This window comes from Aureococcus anophagefferens (genome assembly GCF_000186865.1).
Source record: "Aureococcus anophagefferens unplaced genomic scaffold AURANscaffold_5, whole genome shotgun sequence".
NCBI classification, from domain to species: domain Eukaryota; class Pelagophyceae; order Pelagomonadales; family Pelagomonadaceae; genus Aureococcus; species Aureococcus anophagefferens.
In genome coordinates this window covers 2,357,913-2,375,801 of record NW_008705565.1, presented here as the reverse complement: position 1 = coordinate 2,375,801, position 17,889 = coordinate 2,357,913, and the positions used below count along the sequence as shown (strand labels likewise).

The following is a 17,889-nucleotide window of genomic DNA, read 5'->3' as shown; positions in this document are numbered from 1 at the left end:
AGGCCTTCGGGTGGCGCGTCACGGCGGGCTTCATCACCTTCTGCTCGTCCATGTACTTCATCGGCAACATGAAGACGGCCTTCATCAGGGCAGAAAAAGAGAGCGAAATTCCCAACTTCAAAGACTCCTATCTCGGCCGTTTTCCACTCGTTTCGGCTGATTTTTGGACGAGCGATCATCTCTCGGAGCGCTCTCGAAGCGTGGATGCTATTTCCGGAACGCGCGCGCGCGGAGCACTCATGTTGAAGCGAACTTGAATCTCTCTTTTCCTGCCCAGGCCTTTATGATCGTGGCGTCCGACTTCCTCTCCAAGTCGGCGACGATGTTCTTCGGCGAGCGCCTCTTCAACAAGGTCAAGATCGGCCGCACGGGCAGCGGCGAGTCCCTCTCGCGGTCCATCGCCAAGGCCCTCATCTGGCGCGCCGTCGCGTTCGTCAACACCGCCGTCGTCTCCGGCGCGATCGTCGGCTCCGCGGGCGTCGGCAGCCTCATCGCGCTCTCCGACAGCATCTTCAAGACGAGCCTCATGGTCGTCTACGACCAGTTCTGGAACCGGATAGACTGGGGCAAGGAGCTCGAGAACGTCGACGGCGACGGCATCTAGCGCCGGCGCGGCCGGCCGCGTACTCCGCCGGGGCGGACTACGCACGCGCCGCCAGCCCCGCTCCCCCTCCCTCCCCTCGATGTCTAACCCGGGCCTGGCGTCTCCCGGGGCGAGTCCGGCGGCGCGCGCGCGTCGCGGCCCCCGCCCACGTCCGCCCAATCCCCGCCCGGCGCGCCGCGGTCCGCGAGGGCGAAGGCCTCCGTGAGCGTCGTCAGCCGGATCGCCGGCGCGTTCGCGAAGTAGGCGCGGAGCGTCGCGGGCGTGTGCCACCGGTCGTGGAGGATGACGACGCAGCCCGGCCGCACGCGGCGCCGGAGGTACGACGCGTTGACGAAACGCGTCGCGTCGAGGGGGTCGTGGGGGTAGCAGTTGCCGAGGACGACGCGGTAGCCCCTCGCCTCGGCCCAGGCGAGGACGCGCCGGTCCACGAGGCCCGAGCCCGGCCGGAACCACGTCGTCGCCTCCTGGAGCCTTCGGATCGCCGCGTCGCAGTGGTCGTGCTTCGCGACAAAGTCCGCGTCGGCGAGCGCCACGGCGGGCTCGTCGTAGGCGCCGTGGTTGCCGAGCTCCACGAGGCCCTCGCCGACGGCGGCGGCGAGCGCGGCCTTGAGCGCGTCCGGCGCGTCCTCGAGGCACGCGGACATGACCTGTGTGGAATTCAAATCTTCAACCCGACTTCAATGTGAAAGTATGCGACAGTTTCGACGCAATCTTTTCGGCTGTGCTTCGAGAACTCGACGAGAGCAATCGATTCGTCCAAAAATCAGCCGAATCGACCTCGATTTGACCGAGCTAGAGAATTCTGAAGTTTGGTCAGGACCACCCAAACCAGTGGTTGAATTCGGCACGCGGACATGACGAAGAGCGTCGCGCGCGCGCCGTGCTCGCGCAGGATGCTTAAAATCTCCTCGAGGCGCGACGCGCCGTAGTTGGGCACGTCGTCGATGGTCAGCGCGGCCACGGGCCGCTTCGTGCGCGCGCGCCAGAGCACGCGCGGCTCGTGGCGCTCGACGAGGTCCGTCGCGAATGTCGGCTGCAGGTAGACGGCGCCGAGCACGGCGGCGAGGGCCGCGCCGAGGGCCGCGCCGAGGCCCCAGCGCAGGGCCGCCGACGGCGCGAGGCACGCCGCGGCGACGAGGGCCGCGACGACGGCGACGAGGGCCTGGACGCCGCGCAGGCGCGCGGCGGCGACGACCGTGCGCGGCACGAGGCGCATGGGCGACGCCGGCGGCGGGCGGCGCGGCGCCGCCTCGACGACGAGGCCGTCGAACTCAATCGTGACCTAGGCGCGGCCCATAGTTTGGAGGCTGCCCATTCTCGATCGTTGCACGGCAACGGTGCCGCACCTTCGAGATTTCTTCGGTGTGTAGCATCCACGATGGACGCCACTTACGGCTCCATCGCCGCGCCCGCGACGCCGCGGCGACGGCCGCTCCGCTGGAACGCCGCCGGCGCGGCGTTGTGCCTGGGGCTCGTCGCGCTACGCGCCGCGACGACGAGGCCCGACGCCGCCCTCTTCGCCATCGCGAGCCCGGAGCGCGTCTGCGTGGTCCAGGTCGCGGCGGGCGACGAGTACGTCGCCGTGTCGGACCTGACGCTGCCCGGGAAGACGGCCTGGGCCGAGGCCCACGGCTACAGCGTCCTCAACTACGTCTTCGCCTCCACCGACGAGCTGCCCCAGTGCTGCGAAAACCGCGACTCCTTTGCGTGCACGCTCACGAACGTGCAGATCAAGTACTGCGCGACCTACGACGCGCTGACGACGGGCGGCGCCGGCGCGAACGGCGGGTCCAACGGCCGCTGCGACTACGTCATGGTCACGGACGCGGACGCCGTGTTCTCGCCCGACGGCCCCTCGCTCGACGAGTTCTTGGCGCCCGCGGGCGGCCGCGGACCCCCGGCCGTGGTCATCTCCGCGGCGGACCCGGCGGCGAGTGCGGCGACGGGCTGGCGCGCGCCGCGGACGACCCTGGACACGCTGACGACCTTCAACTCGGGCGTCATGCTCTGGCGCGACTCCGCGGAGGCGCGCGCGGTCGTCGAGGCCGTGTTGAATTTCGACGACGCGACCTTCGACATGGGCAGCGGCTCCTGCTCCCACGACGTTTTTGGGTACGGCGACCAGTGGAGCCTCTGCGGCGCGGCGGCGCTCGACCCGTCGCTCCTCGAGTCGTTCGCCGCGTTCACGCACCCGAAGAAGCTCCAGCGCGCGGTGCTCTGGCTGCCGTCGTCCAAGGCGCCCGTGTCCGGCGAGGACCTCGACATCGCCGCGGCGGACTGGCCCGAGGAGGACGGCGACGAGGCCTTCGTCGTCAACTGCGCGGGCGCGGACGCGGAAACGTGCGCGACCTACTTCCTCGACCGCCCCGGCCTGCTGTGATGGTGGTAAGCTACGGTTGCGGTTTAGATGGATGATAAGTCGGGGTTTGCACCCCCTAGACCGCGGGCGGCGGCGTCGACGCCCGGGCGGCGGAGACGCGCCACTCGCTCGGCGGGATGGCCTGGAGCGCGAGCACGCGCGGCGCGAAGACCATAAACCAGAGCGCGCCGCCCGCGGTGCAGACCGCGAGCTCGACGAGGAAGGGGTCGTCGACGCCGAAACCCTTGAGGGCGTCGACCGCGTAGAGCGCGAGCGACGGCGGCCACTTGCCGCCCAAATTCGCGATGGTGTTGAGCAGCGTCATGTAGGTGCCGCCGAAGCTCGGGTCCGAGACGCGCGCGAAGAAGGCCATCTGCGAGACGAACATGAGGTTCGACCCGACCTCGCGCGCGGCGGACAGCGCCGCGTAGAGTCGGAACGCGAGGACCTTGTCCGCGGCGGTGCCGCCCTCGCCGTGCGCGTACTTGACGTACTCGAGCAAATAGTAGATGAGCGGGTTCAGCGCGAGCCGCAGGGGCACGCCGACGAGGAAGCTGTCCAGCGGCCGCGCGCCCGACGTGCGCCGGGCGATGACGAGCGGTAGCGCGATGGAGCAGACCAGGAGGAACGGCGCCAATAATGCTATATCTTCCTTGGGCATGCCGTACTCGATGGCGCGGATGGACGTCACGGCGTCCGCGGCGCCGAAGGCGCCCTTGCACGTGAGGAGCACGGCGCAGAGGCCGACGACGGGCGGCAGCTTGAGCGTCGCGAGCGCCTGGCCGTACGCGGTTTTGAGCTCGCGGAGCGCGTCGTAGGCGCCGTGCCCCTCCTTGCTCTTTTCGTCGCGCTCGCCGTCGTCGCAGCCCGCGCCGTAGTCGCCCTCGCGCTTGCCCGCGGCCACGAAGAGCGTCGTCAGCAGGAACGCCCAGCCGCAGAGCGACACAAAGTCCGCCAGCGAGACCAGGCCCCCGACCGCCGGCTCCTTTCGGAGGTATTTGTTGCACGTCGCCTCGTCGTGGAGCGCGACGAAGCCGACGTAGGATAAAGCAAAGCCCAGGGTCTGGCCCACGGAGTTGCACGTCGACGCCCAGCCGACGCGCGCCTCGGACAGCATCGTCAGCGCCCAGCCGTCGACGGCGATGTCCTGCGTCGCGCAGAGGAAGTAGAGCGCGAAGAACAACGCCGTCAGCGCCTCGACGTTGGGCTCCGAGCCGTCGTCGGCCATCCAGGCGTCGATGCGGCCCCGGCTCGCGACCATTAAACAGCCGATGGCGAGCTGCACGGGCACGAGCCACGTCTTCCGCCGGCCCCACGCGGGCACGTAGGCCGCGTCGACGAAGGGCGCCCAGAGCAGCTTGAGCGAGAAGGGCAGCGACGCGAGGCTGAAGAGCGACTGCATCTTGTACGACGCCTTGCCCGCGAGGAGCAGCGGCACCGCGCCCGAGAGGCCCATGGGCACGCCCTGCAGCGTGTAGAGGACCATGAGCAGCGCGACGGACCGCGCGTCGTGGTCCGGCGGCGGCGACGGCGCCGCGGCGCTGCCGCCGACGAGGGGCGCGCGGACCTCGTCGGCCTCGCGCGCCTGGGCGGCGGCGCGGGCCTGGGACCGCGTCGTCGGGCCGGGCGACGCCGGCGGCTGCTGCTGCACGCGTCGCCGCGTCGCCATGGTGCTCTGCGACTCGACGTCCGTCGCGACGCTCTCGCCGACGCCTGCGACGACGACGGCGCTGGTCGCGGCGATTGCGAGTCGATTGACGCTGCACGCGCTCTGCTCGTTGCCGGAAACGTAGCAAATGTCCGGCGGCAATGCGCTGCCCGATGTCATGGTGATTGGGCAACGCATAACCATGCGCCGCTGCCGCTGCCTGGCGCTCGTCGTCGCCGCCGCGCTGGCGCCAGCGCGCGCCGCGCAGGCAGGGTACCCGACGCAATCGCCGTCGAAGCAGGACGACCAGTGCGGCGACGAGAAGTACTGCTGCGACTCCATCGACATTTCAAACTTCGAGACCTTCTACAAGGTCCGCGACGTCTCCGGCGACAGCTACTGCTGCTCGCGCCGCTGCTCCTACGTGAACTCCCAGGACTACTACCTCCAGTACATCTCCGCGGGGGGGCAGTACTACATGACGACGGACGAGCCGTGCTTCACGAGCGGCTCGCTCGCGTACATTTCGACGGTGACGGACGACGAGCTCGAGGCCTACTGCGAGCTGAACCAGCCGAGCCCGCAGCCGACGCAGGTGCCGACACAGGTGCCGACGCAGGCGCCGTCGCACCAACCGCCGACGGTGACGGCGACGATTGGGCCTACGAACTGGCCGACGCGGTCGCGCATGGACGACAGCTCCATCCGCGTCGCCGTGGCCGCGTGGAACTCGGACCCGTCGGCCGCGGCGGCCACCTACGGCGACATCTCCACGTGGGACACGTCGTCCGTGACGGACATGAGCGGCATGTTCTGGAGTGCTTCTTCCTTCAACGAGGCCATCGGCGCCTGGGACACGTCGTCCGTGACGAGCATGAGCGGCATGTTCTGGAGTGCTTCCGCCTTCGACCAGGACATCGGCGCCTGGAACACGGCGTCCGTGACGGACATGAGCAACATGTTCGGAGAAGCTTCCGCCTTCGACCAAGACATCGGCGCTTGGGACACGTCGTCCGTGACGGACATGAGCGGGATGTTCTACAGCACTGACGCCTTCGACCAGGACATCGGCGCCTGGAACACGGCGTCCGCGACGGACATGAGCTCGATGTTCGACTTCGCTTCCGCCTTCAACCAGGACATCGGCGCCTGGAACACGGCGTCCGTGACAAACATGAACAGCATGTTCTTCAGCGCTTCCGCCTTCAACCAGGACATCGGCGCCTGGGACACGGCGGCCGTGACGGACATGAGCTCCATGTTCGACGGAGCTAGCTCCTTCGACCAGGACATCGGCGCCTGGGACACGTCGTCCGTGACGGACATGGAGTACATGTTCTGGAGTGCTGAAGCCTTCGACCAGGACATTGGCGCCTGGGACATGTCGGCCGTGACAGACATGAGCTACATGTTCTACTTCGCTATCACCTTCGACCAGGACGTCGGCGCCTGGGACACGTCGGCCGTGACGGACATGAGCTACATGTTCAACGATGCTTCCGCCTTCAACCAGGACCTCGGCTGGTGTACGACGGCGGCGCTGGAGGACGCGTTCGTGAGCTCGGGATGCGAGGCGACGGCGTGCGGCGTCGCGATTTCGGACTGCGACGCGGTCCTCTACGACGTCGTCACCTGCGGCGACGCGCGCGCCGGGTCCACGTCCGACGCGGCCCACTGGCGGTCGGGCGGCGACGCGCCGGACGTCTTCTTCGTCGTCGAGCCGGCGACGACGAAACGCTACGGCTTCTCGACCTGCGGCTCGTCCTACGACACGCTGCTCTACCTCTACGAGGTCGGGACCAACGACGACGGCTCCGGGTGCCTCGTCGACGGCGCGCCCTACGCGGGGCTCGCGAGCACGTACGTGCACCGCTGGGACGACGAGGGCGCGGACGCCTGCAGCGACGACAACGCGCACCGCGAGCATGTCGAGGTGACGCTCGAAGAGGGCGCGACGTACGTGCTCCAGGTCAGCGGCTACGTCGACATGAGCGACGACGAGTGCGGCGACAACGCGCGGAACGACGGCGCCGCGGGCGACTACGTGCTCACCGTGACGTGCGAGATCGAACCCATCGCAAACTACGTGCCCGAGACAGACGTCACGCACCACGCGATGATCGATCTCGACGTCGAGGAGATCTCCGCGGCCGCGAGCTCCCACGACTTCGCCCAGGCCGAGTTCGTCTACTCGAACGGCGGCGGCGGCCTCTGCTCCCCCGCGGACGTCACGACGACGGACGCGACGGACTCGTGCTACGGCAAGGAGGCCTGGGCCGACGCCCGGGGCAACTCCATCAAGGGCTCCGGCGCGATCCGCACGCTCCAGGAGTTCGCCACGTCCGGCGCGTCCAAGATGGCCGCCGAGAAGTGGTGGAACATCTACAAGAACTACTGGGGCGACGACGACTACGCCGACACCTTCGTGCGCAAGGCCTTCGACGGCGGCGCCTGGGCCAGCAAGGACAACCTCATGCGCGCGGAGCTCGTGAAGAAGGGCGTCGTCCACCAGGCCTTCTGGATGTACGTGCTCCACGAGTTCGAGGACGCGATCATGGACTGTCTCAGCGGCGACATCTACGACAACGACGCGACGAGGGGCGGCGACTCGCCCCACGCCTGGGACGAGGGCTGGGCCTTCTACGCGGGCTCCATCGAGGGCACGGACGGCTCCGGCTCCGGTCAGATGCTCTACCAGCTCGCCGAGAAGCGCTGCGCGAACTTCGGCACGTGCGCCGACGGCATCACGGGCGACGCCAACGTCAACACCGAGGCCCTCTGGTACGCCGAGCTCGGCCGCGACAAGATCCTGCTCGGCCAGTGCAACTCCGTCGTCGAGGAGTTCGACCTCATCGTCGACCAGATGACGATCCCCTTGATCCAGGGCCTCCTCCGTAGCGCGTTCAAGGCCGACCCGGCCAACGCCCAGGGCTCGTGCACGGACGGCGACTGCCCCAAGGAGTGGGGCGAGGCCTGGGCCTTCGCCGCCGCCGTGCTCCCGCGCATCCACTACTGCTCGTCGAGCGTCGCGGAGGTCATCGTCGACAACCTCTCCGTGGACGCGTCCGCGCCCATGTCCGTCAACGGCTACGAGTACCTCAAGACCCAGGTCGAGAAGACCTACGAGTGCCTCGGCGTCTCCTGCGCGGACGTCGGCGAGCTCCAGGCGTCCGACGGAACCGTCTACGACGGCATGTGGGCGTGCCTCTACACGGGTGCGTCGCCCTGCAGCGTCCGCGTCTACGGGAGCAGCGGCTGCGGCTGCGAGGCGACGCCCTGCTACGAGTTCGGGGATACGGCCAGCCAGGCGTGCTGCGGCGCGGGCGAGGGCTACTGCGGCGAGTACCACGGCGACGCCTGGCAGCCGATCTGCGACAACTCCGACGTCTTCCGCCTGACCCGGGACGGCTGCGGGATCCAGGTGGCCACGGGGGACTACGGCGACGGCGACGTCTACACCTACTACGGCGACACCTGCGTCGGCGAGGGCGACGGCGTGCCGGGCTACGACACCGTGCGGTCCGTCCGGGTCTTCTCCACGGTCGACGGCGACTACGACCACCCTACGCCCTTTCCGTCGTTGGGGCCGTTCGCGGCCGCGTGCTATGAGCCCGTCTACGGGCGGGGCTGCGAGGGCTACATCCACATGGACGACGCCGCGACCTACGGCTTCGACTCTCTGCCGATGTCGCTCGAGACCTGCGCGGCGGTCGTGGCCGCGAACGACGGCGCCTGCTTCGACGGCGGCTGCTGCCGGGGGGGGCACTTCTTCTACGAGGACGGGGGCTACTGCAACTGCCCGCTCGACGACGACTGCGACGTCGAGGAGAACGACAACGCCGGCGGCCCCGGCCAGCTCTACCTTTTCGATAGCGCCCATTTCATCGCGTCGACCTGCCTCGCCGCGCCCGCGCCGACGCCGTGGGCGCCCGCGCCGACGCCCGCGCCGACGACGCCCGCGCCGACGACGCCCGAGCCGACGCCCGCGCCCGCGGCCAAGGTCGCGGGCGCGATGGACGTGTCGGGCATGACCCTGGCCGAGGCCGGGGCCTACGTCGACGTCTACGAAGCCGCCGTCGCCGACATCTACGGCGTCGACGCGTCGACCGTCGCCGTCGCGTTCAGGGACGCCGCGTACGGTTCCGGGCCGACGTGGATGTGGTTCTACGGCAGCGAGGCAGCCGCCGAGGCGGCGCTCGGCGCGGGGCATTTCGACTGGGACACCGCGAGCGCCTACTGCGCGGACGAGGGCGGGACGCTGTGCTCCTACGACCAGATCTGCACGACGGACGAGACGACCCCGGGGATGGAGTGGGACGGCGACCCGGCGATGGACGCGTTCAACACGATGGCGGCCAACTACTACGAATTCCCCTACACGTACTACGGCGACTGCTGGGTGCCGTACGACGACCACCAGTACCACTGGCTCACGACGGACAGCGGCCGGCGGTGCAACGCGGAGACGAGCGACGGTTGGCACGTCACGGGCGACGGCTGCTGCCCCTGCGGCCACGCCTTCCTATGCTGCGACCTCGCCCGCCGGCGCCTCCAGGAGAGCATCACCGTGAGCTACACCGTGACCTACGCCTCGGTCTTCGAGGCCGACGAAGCCGCCACCGTGGCCTACGGCTACACAGCCGCCGACTTCCTCGCGGCCGTCCAGGGCGCCGCGGCCGACGCGGGCGTCGCCGACGCCTTCGCCGCGGCGACCGTCGACGCCGTCGCGGAGCCCCAGGCGTTCTCTTTCGCGCCGGCCCCGACGCCCTACACGCCGCAGCCGACGCCGCGGCCGACGCCCCGCCCGACGGAGAAGGAGGACGAGGACTCGGACGGGCTCGTCGGCCTCGTCGTCGTCGTCGTCGTCGTCCTCGGCGCCGTCGGCGCGTGCGCCTGCTGCTGGCGGCGGCGGCGGCGGCTGCGAAAGACCAAGGTGTTGCCCGGCGAGCGGACCGCGGCGCCGTCGAAGCCCGTGCTCGCGGCGTCCGCGGCCGCGGGCGCCGCGTTCGCGCTGAGCGCGACGGAGACGGACGTGCTCGGCCCGCTCGCCGGCGCGCTGACGGGCCTGAGCGCCGCCGCGCCGCCGCCGCTGAACTGCTGCCTCTACCCGTTCACGCAGGCCCTCGCGGAGCTCGCCGTCGCCGCGCGCCTCGTGCGCTTCAACAAGGAGGACGCGGGCCTCCTGCGGCGGCGCGGCTTCGAGATCGCGCAGAAGCTCGACGACGTCGTCCGGGCGACGGCGGGCCTGCCGACGGGCCGCGTCGAGGCCGTGTCGCGGACCGTCGACGCGCTGCCGCTTCGCCGAGAAGGGCGCCTTCGCGAAGCTCTGCTCGGGCACGCTCGACGCGCGGAACTTCGCGCTCCTCGACAAGCGGCTCTGCGACCTGAGCGCGGAGCTCGGGTCCGCGCTCGACCTCCAGCAGCTCGCGCTCCAGACGCAGCGCTTCCAGGAGGTCGAGTCGCTCATCCAGCTCCTAGGCCAGCAGGCCGTCGACGCGAACAACGAGGCGGCCGCGCAGCGCGCGGCGCTCATGTGCGGCATCGAGCGGGGGTCCGCCGTGGAGCGCGAGGAGCTCGAGGGCGCTCGGGCTCAAGCTCGACAAGCTCGCGGAGGGCGTGGGCATCGTCATCAACCAGAACGCGCAGCAGGCCGCGCTCCTCGACGAGATCCGGCGGACGACGCTCGCGAGGCACGGCGCCGCGGCGGGCAAGGCGCTCGCGCGCCAGGACAAGGACCGCGCGCTCGCGCAGTACGAGGTCGAGCTCGACTCCTGCGAGCCCGAGCCCTTCGCGCGCGGCGGCCAGGGCACGGTGCACCGCGCGGAGTTCCAGGGCGACGTCGTCGCGCTCAAGCGGGTGTCTCTCGTCGGGAGCGCGGCGGCCGCGCGCGCGAAGCTGCTGAAGGCCTTCGCGACGGAGCTGGCGATCATGGTCAAGCTGCGGAGCCCGCGGGTCGTCCAGGTGCTGGGCGTCGTCACGACGGACCCGACGTGGCTGGGCTTCGTCGTGGAGTACATGGCCGGGGGCACGCTGCGCGCGCGCCTCGACGAGACGCGCGCGGAGCACGGCGAAGGCGCCGTCGTCGCCGCCGACGAGGCGCAGAAGCGGCGGTGGCTCGGCGACGTCGCGCTGGGCATGCAGTACCTCTACGCGCGCGGCGTGGAGCACCGGGACCTGAAGACGCTGAACGTGCTCCTCGACGAGGCGCGGCGGCGCTGCAAGGTCACGGATTTCGGGCTCTCGAAGTCGAACGACCTGAACACGGCGGCGACGACGATGGCGACGCAGCAGGGCGGCGGCGCCAAGGGCACGCCGGCCTACATGGCGCCCGAGCTGTTAGGGGCCAACGCGTTCACGGAGAAGACGGACGTCTACGCGTTCGCGATTTTGATCTGGGAGGTGCTCGACGGCGGCGTGCCCTGGCCGGGCATCAACCCCATGCAGGCGCGGGCGCCACGTCCCGCTTTTTTGGCACCTATTGCGCGACTCTTCCGCCCCTCGCAGATCGGCATGAAGGTGCTCGTCCAGAAGGCGCGGCCGCCCGTGCCCGAAGACGCGCCGCCGGACCTCGTCGCTTTGATGGAGCGGTGCTGGGCGGACGACCCGGCCGCGCGGCCGACGTTCGACGCCTGCCGGTCGTGGCTCGCGGAGCAGGACGCGTTCTCGCCCCAGGCGTCGTTCGGCGCCCTCACGCCCCAGGCGTCCCTCGGGTCCGTCGCGCCGGCCCGGGTGACGCCCCAGGCGTCCCTCGGGTCCGTCGCGCCGGCGCCGCTTTCGCCGTCGCCGTCGCTCGGGTCCCTCGCGCCGCTGGGGGGCGCGGTCGCGCCGGCGCCGCTGTCGCCGTCGCCGTCGCTGGAGGAGCTCCTCGAGACGCCCGCCCAGCTCCCCGAGACGCCCGCCGCGCCGCAGCCGACGGTCGTGCCGACGCTGGCTCCCGGCGCCGAGCAGCGGCAGCTCATGGTCGAGGCGCCGCCGGGCTGCGCGCCCGGGATGGCGTTCCGCATCGCGGCGCCGGACGGGACGACGGTCCAGGTCGCCATCCCCGAGGGCGTCCAGCCGGGGAGCCGGTTCCTCGTCCGGTACTAGAGAAGTAACGTGTTGTCCTGAGGCTTAGGCTGAGGCCAGGGGCGCGGGAGGCTCAAGTGGAGGCTCGCCGAGACGGCGGCAACATCGTCTCGTTGACGAAGCAATCCAAACTTCGACGCGCCTCTTGCGCGTCGCCCTTTGACGCGGCCTCGTCTTGTCGGGACCACCCCAAGGCCGCGTCGCAGAGACCACCACCAGCCCGCCCGTGACCAATGGCGCGGTGCGCGCGCGCCGCGCTGCTCGCGATCGCGGCCCTGTCGCGCGTCGGCCCCGGTTTGCGCCGCTGGATCCGGGCCTGAGCGAGGCCTTCCGCGTCGGCGACGCGAACGGCGACGCGGCCCTCGACGCGAACGAGTTCGAGTCCGCCGTCGCGTCGCTCTTCCGCATCGGCGCGGCGTCGGGCGCCGTGAAAGCGCCCGCGGCTGTTTCTGGAGAGCCCGCGGCGCCGTCGAAGTTCGCGGCGGCGTTCGTCAACTCCATGGGCATGATCTGGGCGACGGAGATCGGCGACAAGACCTTCTTCATCGCGGCGATCCTGGCCATGAAGCACGCGCGCCTCGTCATCTTCCTCGGCGCCGTGTCCGCGCTCGCGGTCATGACGGTGCTGAGCGCCGCGATGGGTTACGCGCTGCCCGCGTTGATGCCGCGGACCTACACGCACTACGCGTCGGCGCTGCTCTTCTTCTACTTCGGGTGCCGCATGCTCAAGGACGCGTCGTCCATGTCCGGGAGCGGCGTGTCCGAGGAGCTCGGCGAGGTCGAGGAGGAGCTCGGCGGCGCGGGCCACGGCAAGAAGGACGTCGAGGACGACGGCGCCGAGGCGCCGCCGCCGGCGGAGGAGACCGACGCCGTCAAGGTGCTGGGCCAGGCCTTCATGCTCACGTTCCTCGCGGAGTGGGGCGACCGGTCGCAGATCGCGACGATCGCGCTCGCGTCCGCCAAGGACCCCTACGGCGTCACGGCGGGCGGCATCGTGGGCCACTCCATGTGCACGGGGCTCGCCGTCGTCGGCGGCCGCATGCTCGCGTCGCGCATCTCCGAGAAGCACGTCCACGTCGTCGGCGGCCTCATCTTCCTCGTCTTCGCGGCCTACTCCTTCTTCTTCGAGGACGTCCACGACGAGTGAGCTAGCCGACCCGCGCGTAACACGCGCCGACCGCTGTTCGGGGCGGCGCGGCGGGCGCGGGCGCAGCGCGCCGAGGCCGTCGGCTCGAGCGCTCGAGCGGCTGAGAGGCCTCTCGAGCTATGGGCTCTCTCGCTCGCCGCTGAGCGCTGCGCTTCGCGTCCGTCGCGACCGCGAGGCACGCACCTCCTGCGTCGCTCCGCGCCGCGCCGCAGCGCTCCGCGCCGCCGCCGACGCGCCGCCGCGCGCCGCCCATGGACCGCTACGACGTGGGCACGGCGTTGGGCCAGGGCCAGTGGGGCGTCGTGCGCAAGGCCACGCGCAGGGCCGACGGCGTCGAGGTGGCCATCAAGAAGGTGCGCTGCGCCGCGGGCAGCGCCGAGGGCGTCAACTTCCAGGTGCTGCGCGAGATCAAGATGCTGAGGGACGCGCGGCACCCGCACGTCGTCCGGCTGTTCGACGTCTTCCGGAACCCCGGCGGCGACGCGACGCTGAGCCTCGTCTTCGAGCTGCTGGCGACGGACCTGGAGAAGGTGCTCTACGACGGCGGCGGCGCGCTCGTAAACGACGGCGTGGCCAAGGGCTACGGCTTCATGCTCTTGGACGCGCTCGCGTTCCTGCACTCGCACCACGTGCTCCACCGCGACGTCAAGCCGGCGAATCTGCTGATTTCGGCGGCGGGCGTGCTGAAGCTGGCGGACTTTGGCTACGCGCGCTACGTCGCGGACCCGGGCGGCCGCATGTCCTACGAGTGCTGCACGCTGTGGTACCGGCCGCCGGAGCTCCTCTTGGGCGCGGCGGACTACGGGCCGGGCGTCGACGCCTGGGGCGCGGGCTGCATTTTGGCCGAGCTCGCCCTGCGCCGGCCCGTCTTCCGCGGCGACTCGGAGACGGACCAGCTCGCGCGGATCTTCGCGGTCCTGGGGTCGCCCGACGACGCGTCGTGGCCGGGCGTCGCGAGCCTCCGCAAGTACGTCAAATTCACGGACGCGCGGTCCGAGGACCTCGGCGCGCTGCTCAACGCGACGCCGGCGACGCCCCTCGTGGCGCGGCTCCTCGCGCTGGACCCGAACGCGCGCGCGTCCTGCGCGGACGCGCTCCGCGACGCGTACTTCGCCGCGGACCCGCCCCCGGAGCTCGCGCCCCACTAAGGCTAGGGCGATGTAGCCTCCTGGGCGCGCGCTCCGAGGGCCTCGATGTTCTTGATGGCCGCCTGGAGGTCCGACGCGGCGCCGGTCCCGTCGTCGAGGTCGTCCGCGGGGTCCCGCGGCGGCGCGAGCGGCGGCCGGCTCGGCGCGTCGTGGAGCGGCGGCGGCGTGACGCCGCGGGTCCTCGCGCCGATGAGCGTAAAATTCTGGAGGTTGGCGATGGCCGGCGTCGTAGCCGCGTTCTTGAGCAGCTCGCTGACGACGCCGCAGAGCGCGTGGATGCCCCGCGCGGAATAGTCCTGCTTGAGCGCGATGTCGTCGATGACCTCGCGCGTGGCCACGATCTCCTGCTTGGCCTCCTCGACGCCCTCGTGGACCTCGCCGAGCTCCTCGTGGACGTCGTCCACGGACTGGCTCACCTTGTCGATGCGCTCCGTGAGCGCGGACCGGACGTTCGAGACCAAATCGCTCACGGCGCCCAAGCTCTTGCCCACGCTGCCCATGGCCGACGTGAGCGTCTTCGCCGTCACGGGCTTGAGGTCGCTCAACCCGTAGCCCCGCACCTTGGCGTACAAGACGAGCGCCGCGGCGCCCGCGACGGCCGCGCGCGCGCCCGCGCCGCTCCCGCCGTCGCGGACGACGACCGTCGGCGCGGGCGCCGCGCGCGCGTTGAGCAGCGCGACGTCGACCTTCGTCGCCAGCGAGTTGAGCCGCTCGAGGAGCGCCGCGTCGCCCCCGCCCCCGCCCCCGGCGCCGCCGAGCCGGTCGACGCGGCCGAGGACGAGCCGCAGCAGTTCGCCGACGTACTCCAACGCCTTCTCAGAGTTCTGGAACACGGCCGCGCCGCCGAAGCCGGCGAACGCCATGGGGATGAGGCGGGCGCCGGAGGCGGCCATCCTTGGTCCGCTGTCGGCGCGGCGCGCGCACCGAACCGCGGCTGGAGCTGCGCTCGATCAGTCGGCCGATCGATGAAATCTGCCGTTGCAGTAAACATTCCCCTCTGCTTGAAGTCGTTGAAGTTCTCGCGCCCACAGCCTTGCCCGCAGACAGGTCCCCAGGTTTATGGAGGACTCTGGCCCAGGCGGCGTTTCACAGGTACGGCCGCCGCGTCCGCCGCCGCCGAGGCGCGCCCCTCTTGCGACCACTAAAGAGGCGCGTTTAGATGTTGCTGTGCTGCTCGACGCCCGCGAGCCTCGAGAGCTCCGCGTGGACGAACTTGTAGACGCTCATGGACGTGCCGTTCGCCACGGAGGACCGGATGAGCCCCGGGAGCAGGCCGCGGTAGAGCGTGCCCGTCCGCGCGGCGCGCGCGAGCAGGGCGAACGCGGACGCGTCGCCGTGCTTGCCGCTCTGGCGCTGCGTCTTGACGACGTCCGCCGGCCAGAGCATGAGCCAGCTCAGGTTCGAGCACAGCGCGCCGTAGAAGAAGGGGTGCAGCCCCAGGGGCTTCGCCAGGTCCAGCCAGCACACGAAGACCGCGAAAAGCGCCGTGTTCCGCCCGATCGTGATCCCCAGCCCCCGGAGCGCCTCCGTCGCGCGCCAGGGCCCGAGGATCTGCTGCCGGATCTTCACGTACTCCGTCGGCCCCTCGACGAGCGCGCGGCCGACGCCGCCGAACATGCCCGCGACGAGTACGTGCGTGTCCACCAACCCGCCGATGCGGAACCGCGGCAGCGCCGTGTCGCGCAGGGCGTCGCGCGCGAGGTCGTTGCAGCCGAACTGGGCCGACCGCATGAACGTGCCGCCGAGCACCAGGGGCATCGACCCGCGCCAGAGGCCGCGGAGGCCCGACGCGGCGTAGAGGTGGCGGCCGATCGTGAGGATCGACTCCCGCTTGCCCGCGGGCGCCGACTGCTGGATGGTTTTGATCGTGTCGAAGGGCTGGCCGACGGCGACGGTCGTCACGCCGTAGGCGGCGCCGCTCGCGAAGGTGATCGCCGTGTCCAAGGACGAGTGCGCAGCCATCGGGCTGCGAGGACTTTTTGCCTGGAGGCTGCGACGATGAGCCTCGGGCGGCGCGAGTGGGCGCGCTGGTAGCAGGAGGTTTAGTGGCGCTCACGGGCGCCGAGTCGGCCAGCAAATGTGGTTAGAAAGATGGGCTGGGAGCGCAAGACATCGGCCCCATGATGGCTGTGGCAGGAATGAGCGAAGTGACAAGAGCATCCACGAGGTGCTGTCCATCGACGTCGACGTCGACGCGGTCCGCGGCCTGGGTCCGCGCGCCTTGACTCGGCGCCGCTCGTCGCGTCCCGTCGCCGCCGTCGCGCCAACAACCGCGCAGCGCTCCGCCGCGGCGCGCCGCCGCGCGCCACCAAAACCATGGCCTCCATGGCGGCCGTCGCCTGCCCGCTCTGCGCGGCGACGTTCCCGAGCGAGGCGCAGCTCATCGAGCACTGCGGCGGCTTCCTGCCCGAGCCGGACGAGGAGCCCTACTACTGCTCCTGCGGGTCCACGTTCTGCTCGCCGCAGTCGCTCGCGGGCCACTGCGAGGCGACGGGGCACGCGCCCGAGGGCGCCCACGGCGACTACGGCGGCGGCGACGGCGACGGCGCCGTCGCCGTCGCCGAGGACGGGTCCTGCGTCTGCCCCATGTGCGGCGCGCAGTTCACGAGCAAGGCGGCGCTCGTGAGCCACTGCGGCGGCGAGGAGCCGCGCGTCGGCGAGGAGCCCCACTGGTGCTCCTGCGGCCGCGCCTTCTGCAGCGCGCGCGCGCTCGTCGCGCACGCCGAGGCGCTGGGCCACGAGGCCGAGGAGCCCGTCTACGAGGACGACGGCGACGCGCGCGGCGCCGACTACGAGGCGCTCTCGCGCCTCGACGACGAGAACTACAAACGGGGGCTCTCGGCCGCGGCCAAGGCCGCGCTCGTCGAGCGGCCCCTCGACGCGCCCCTCGAGGACCCGATCACGAAGGACGTGCTGCCCGCGGGCGCGCCCGCGGTCGAACTCGTCTGCGGCCACGCGTTCGCGCGGGACACGCTCATGCAGTGGTTCGAGTCGAGCCGCATCTGCCCCGTCTGCCGCCTGGAGATCGAGGAGTAATTCGCTGCCTAGAAGCACGGGCGGCATCGAGGAGTACACACACAACACAGGTTATTTAGCCGAAGGGCGAGACGGGCGGCGCGCGCACGGGCGAGAGTCACCGTGACACAGGTTATTTAGCCGAAGGGCGAGACGGGCGGCGGCCCGCACGCGCCGCACGCGGCCGCGCACGCGGCCGAAGCCAACACGCCGGACTCGTCCTCCTTGCCGCAGCGCTTCTCGGACGGCTTGTCGGCGACGTAGGCGCAGCCGCGGCTCGGCCGGCCCGCCTCGGTCCAGGACGACGAGTCCGCGCACGCCGCGTCGACGGCGGCCGACGACGGCGCCGGCGTGTCGCACGCGCCGCAGGCCGCGGGGCACGCGTCCTCGGCGCGGATCGAGCCCTGGCCCTGCTTCGAGCAGCGCTTCCCCGGGTCCGCGGCGACGTAGGCGCAGTCCTTCTTGCTCTTCTTCGAGTACCACGACGCCGAGTCCGCGCAGTCGTCGTCGCACGCGCCGCAGGCCGCCGGACAGGCGACGATCGCGCGGATGGCGTCGAGGCCCTTCTTGCCGCATCGCTCCTCGGGCTGCTCGGCGACGTAGTCGCAGTCCTTCTTGGCTTTCTTCGCGTACCACGACGCGCTGTCCTCGCACGCCGCCGGCTCGTCGCAGCGCCCGCACGCGCGCTCGCACGCGTCGGCGGCGGAGACGCCGTCGGCGTCCTCCTTGGAGCAGCGCGACGCCTTGCCCGCGACGTAGGCGCAGCCGCGGCTCGGCTTGCCGGCCTGGTGCCACGACGCGCTGTCCTCGCAGGACCCGCCGGTCGGCCGCGGCGCGGGCGCCGGCGTGGGCCGCGGCGCGGGCGCGGCGGACGGGGCTCGCGACGGCGCGGGGGCCGGCGCG

The 17,889-nt window shown here is 71.1% G+C and overlaps 6 protein-coding genes across 6 annotated transcripts in view; 3 read left to right on the top strand and 3 right to left on the bottom strand.

Annotated features, from left to right (window-relative positions):
- Window positions 1–687: 687 nt before the first annotated feature.
- Window positions 688–4,698, bottom strand: AURANDRAFT_71217 (hypothetical protein; the record flags this gene model as incomplete). Its single annotated transcript, XM_009036765.1, has 3 exons — window positions 688–1,251; window positions 1,434–1,886; window positions 3,046–4,698. The coding sequence occupies 3 exons, from the start codon at window positions 4,630–4,632 to the stop codon at window positions 688–690; spliced, it is 2,604 nt and encodes an 867-aa protein (XP_009035013.1).
- Window positions 4,699–10,515: 5,817 nt separating this feature from the next.
- AURANDRAFT_14230 (hypothetical protein) lies at window positions 10,516–11,262 on the top strand (the record flags this gene model as incomplete). Its single annotated transcript, XM_009036876.1, has 1 exon — window positions 10,516–11,262. A coding segment is annotated over one exon (747 nt), but the record flags the coding sequence as incomplete, so codon positions are not given.
- Window positions 11,263–12,151: 889 nt separating this feature from the next.
- On the top strand, window positions 12,152–12,823 carry AURANDRAFT_22875 (hypothetical protein; the record flags this gene model as incomplete). The annotated part of the gene is made up of 1 exon (XM_009036877.1): window positions 12,152–12,823. A coding segment is annotated over one exon (672 nt), but the record flags the coding sequence as incomplete, so codon positions are not given.
- Window positions 12,824–13,074: 251 nt separating this feature from the next.
- AURANDRAFT_58854 (hypothetical protein) lies at window positions 13,075–13,971 on the top strand (the record flags this gene model as incomplete). Its single annotated transcript, XM_009036878.1, has 1 exon — window positions 13,075–13,971. One exon carries the CDS (start codon window positions 13,075–13,077, stop codon window positions 13,969–13,971), a length of 897 nt encoding a protein of 298 aa, XP_009035126.1.
- A 1,155-nt stretch (window positions 13,972–15,126) lies between these two features.
- On the bottom strand, window positions 15,127–15,933 carry AURANDRAFT_62793 (hypothetical protein; the record flags this gene model as incomplete). Its single annotated transcript, XM_009036764.1, has 1 exon — window positions 15,127–15,933. One exon carries the CDS (start codon window positions 15,931–15,933, stop codon window positions 15,127–15,129), a length of 807 nt encoding a protein of 268 aa, XP_009035012.1.
- A 1,171-nt stretch (window positions 15,934–17,104) lies between these two features.
- AURANDRAFT_71216 (hypothetical protein) overlaps window positions 17,105–17,889 on the bottom strand; it is a gene marked incomplete at both ends in the record, with an annotated part of 3,886 nt that continues 3,101 nt past the window's right edge. The window contains one exon of the mRNA XM_009036763.1: window positions 17,105–17,771. Within this exon, the coding sequence (XP_009035011.1) occupies window positions 17,124–17,771 (648 nt within the window). The remainder of the gene's footprint in view (window positions 17,772–17,889) is intronic.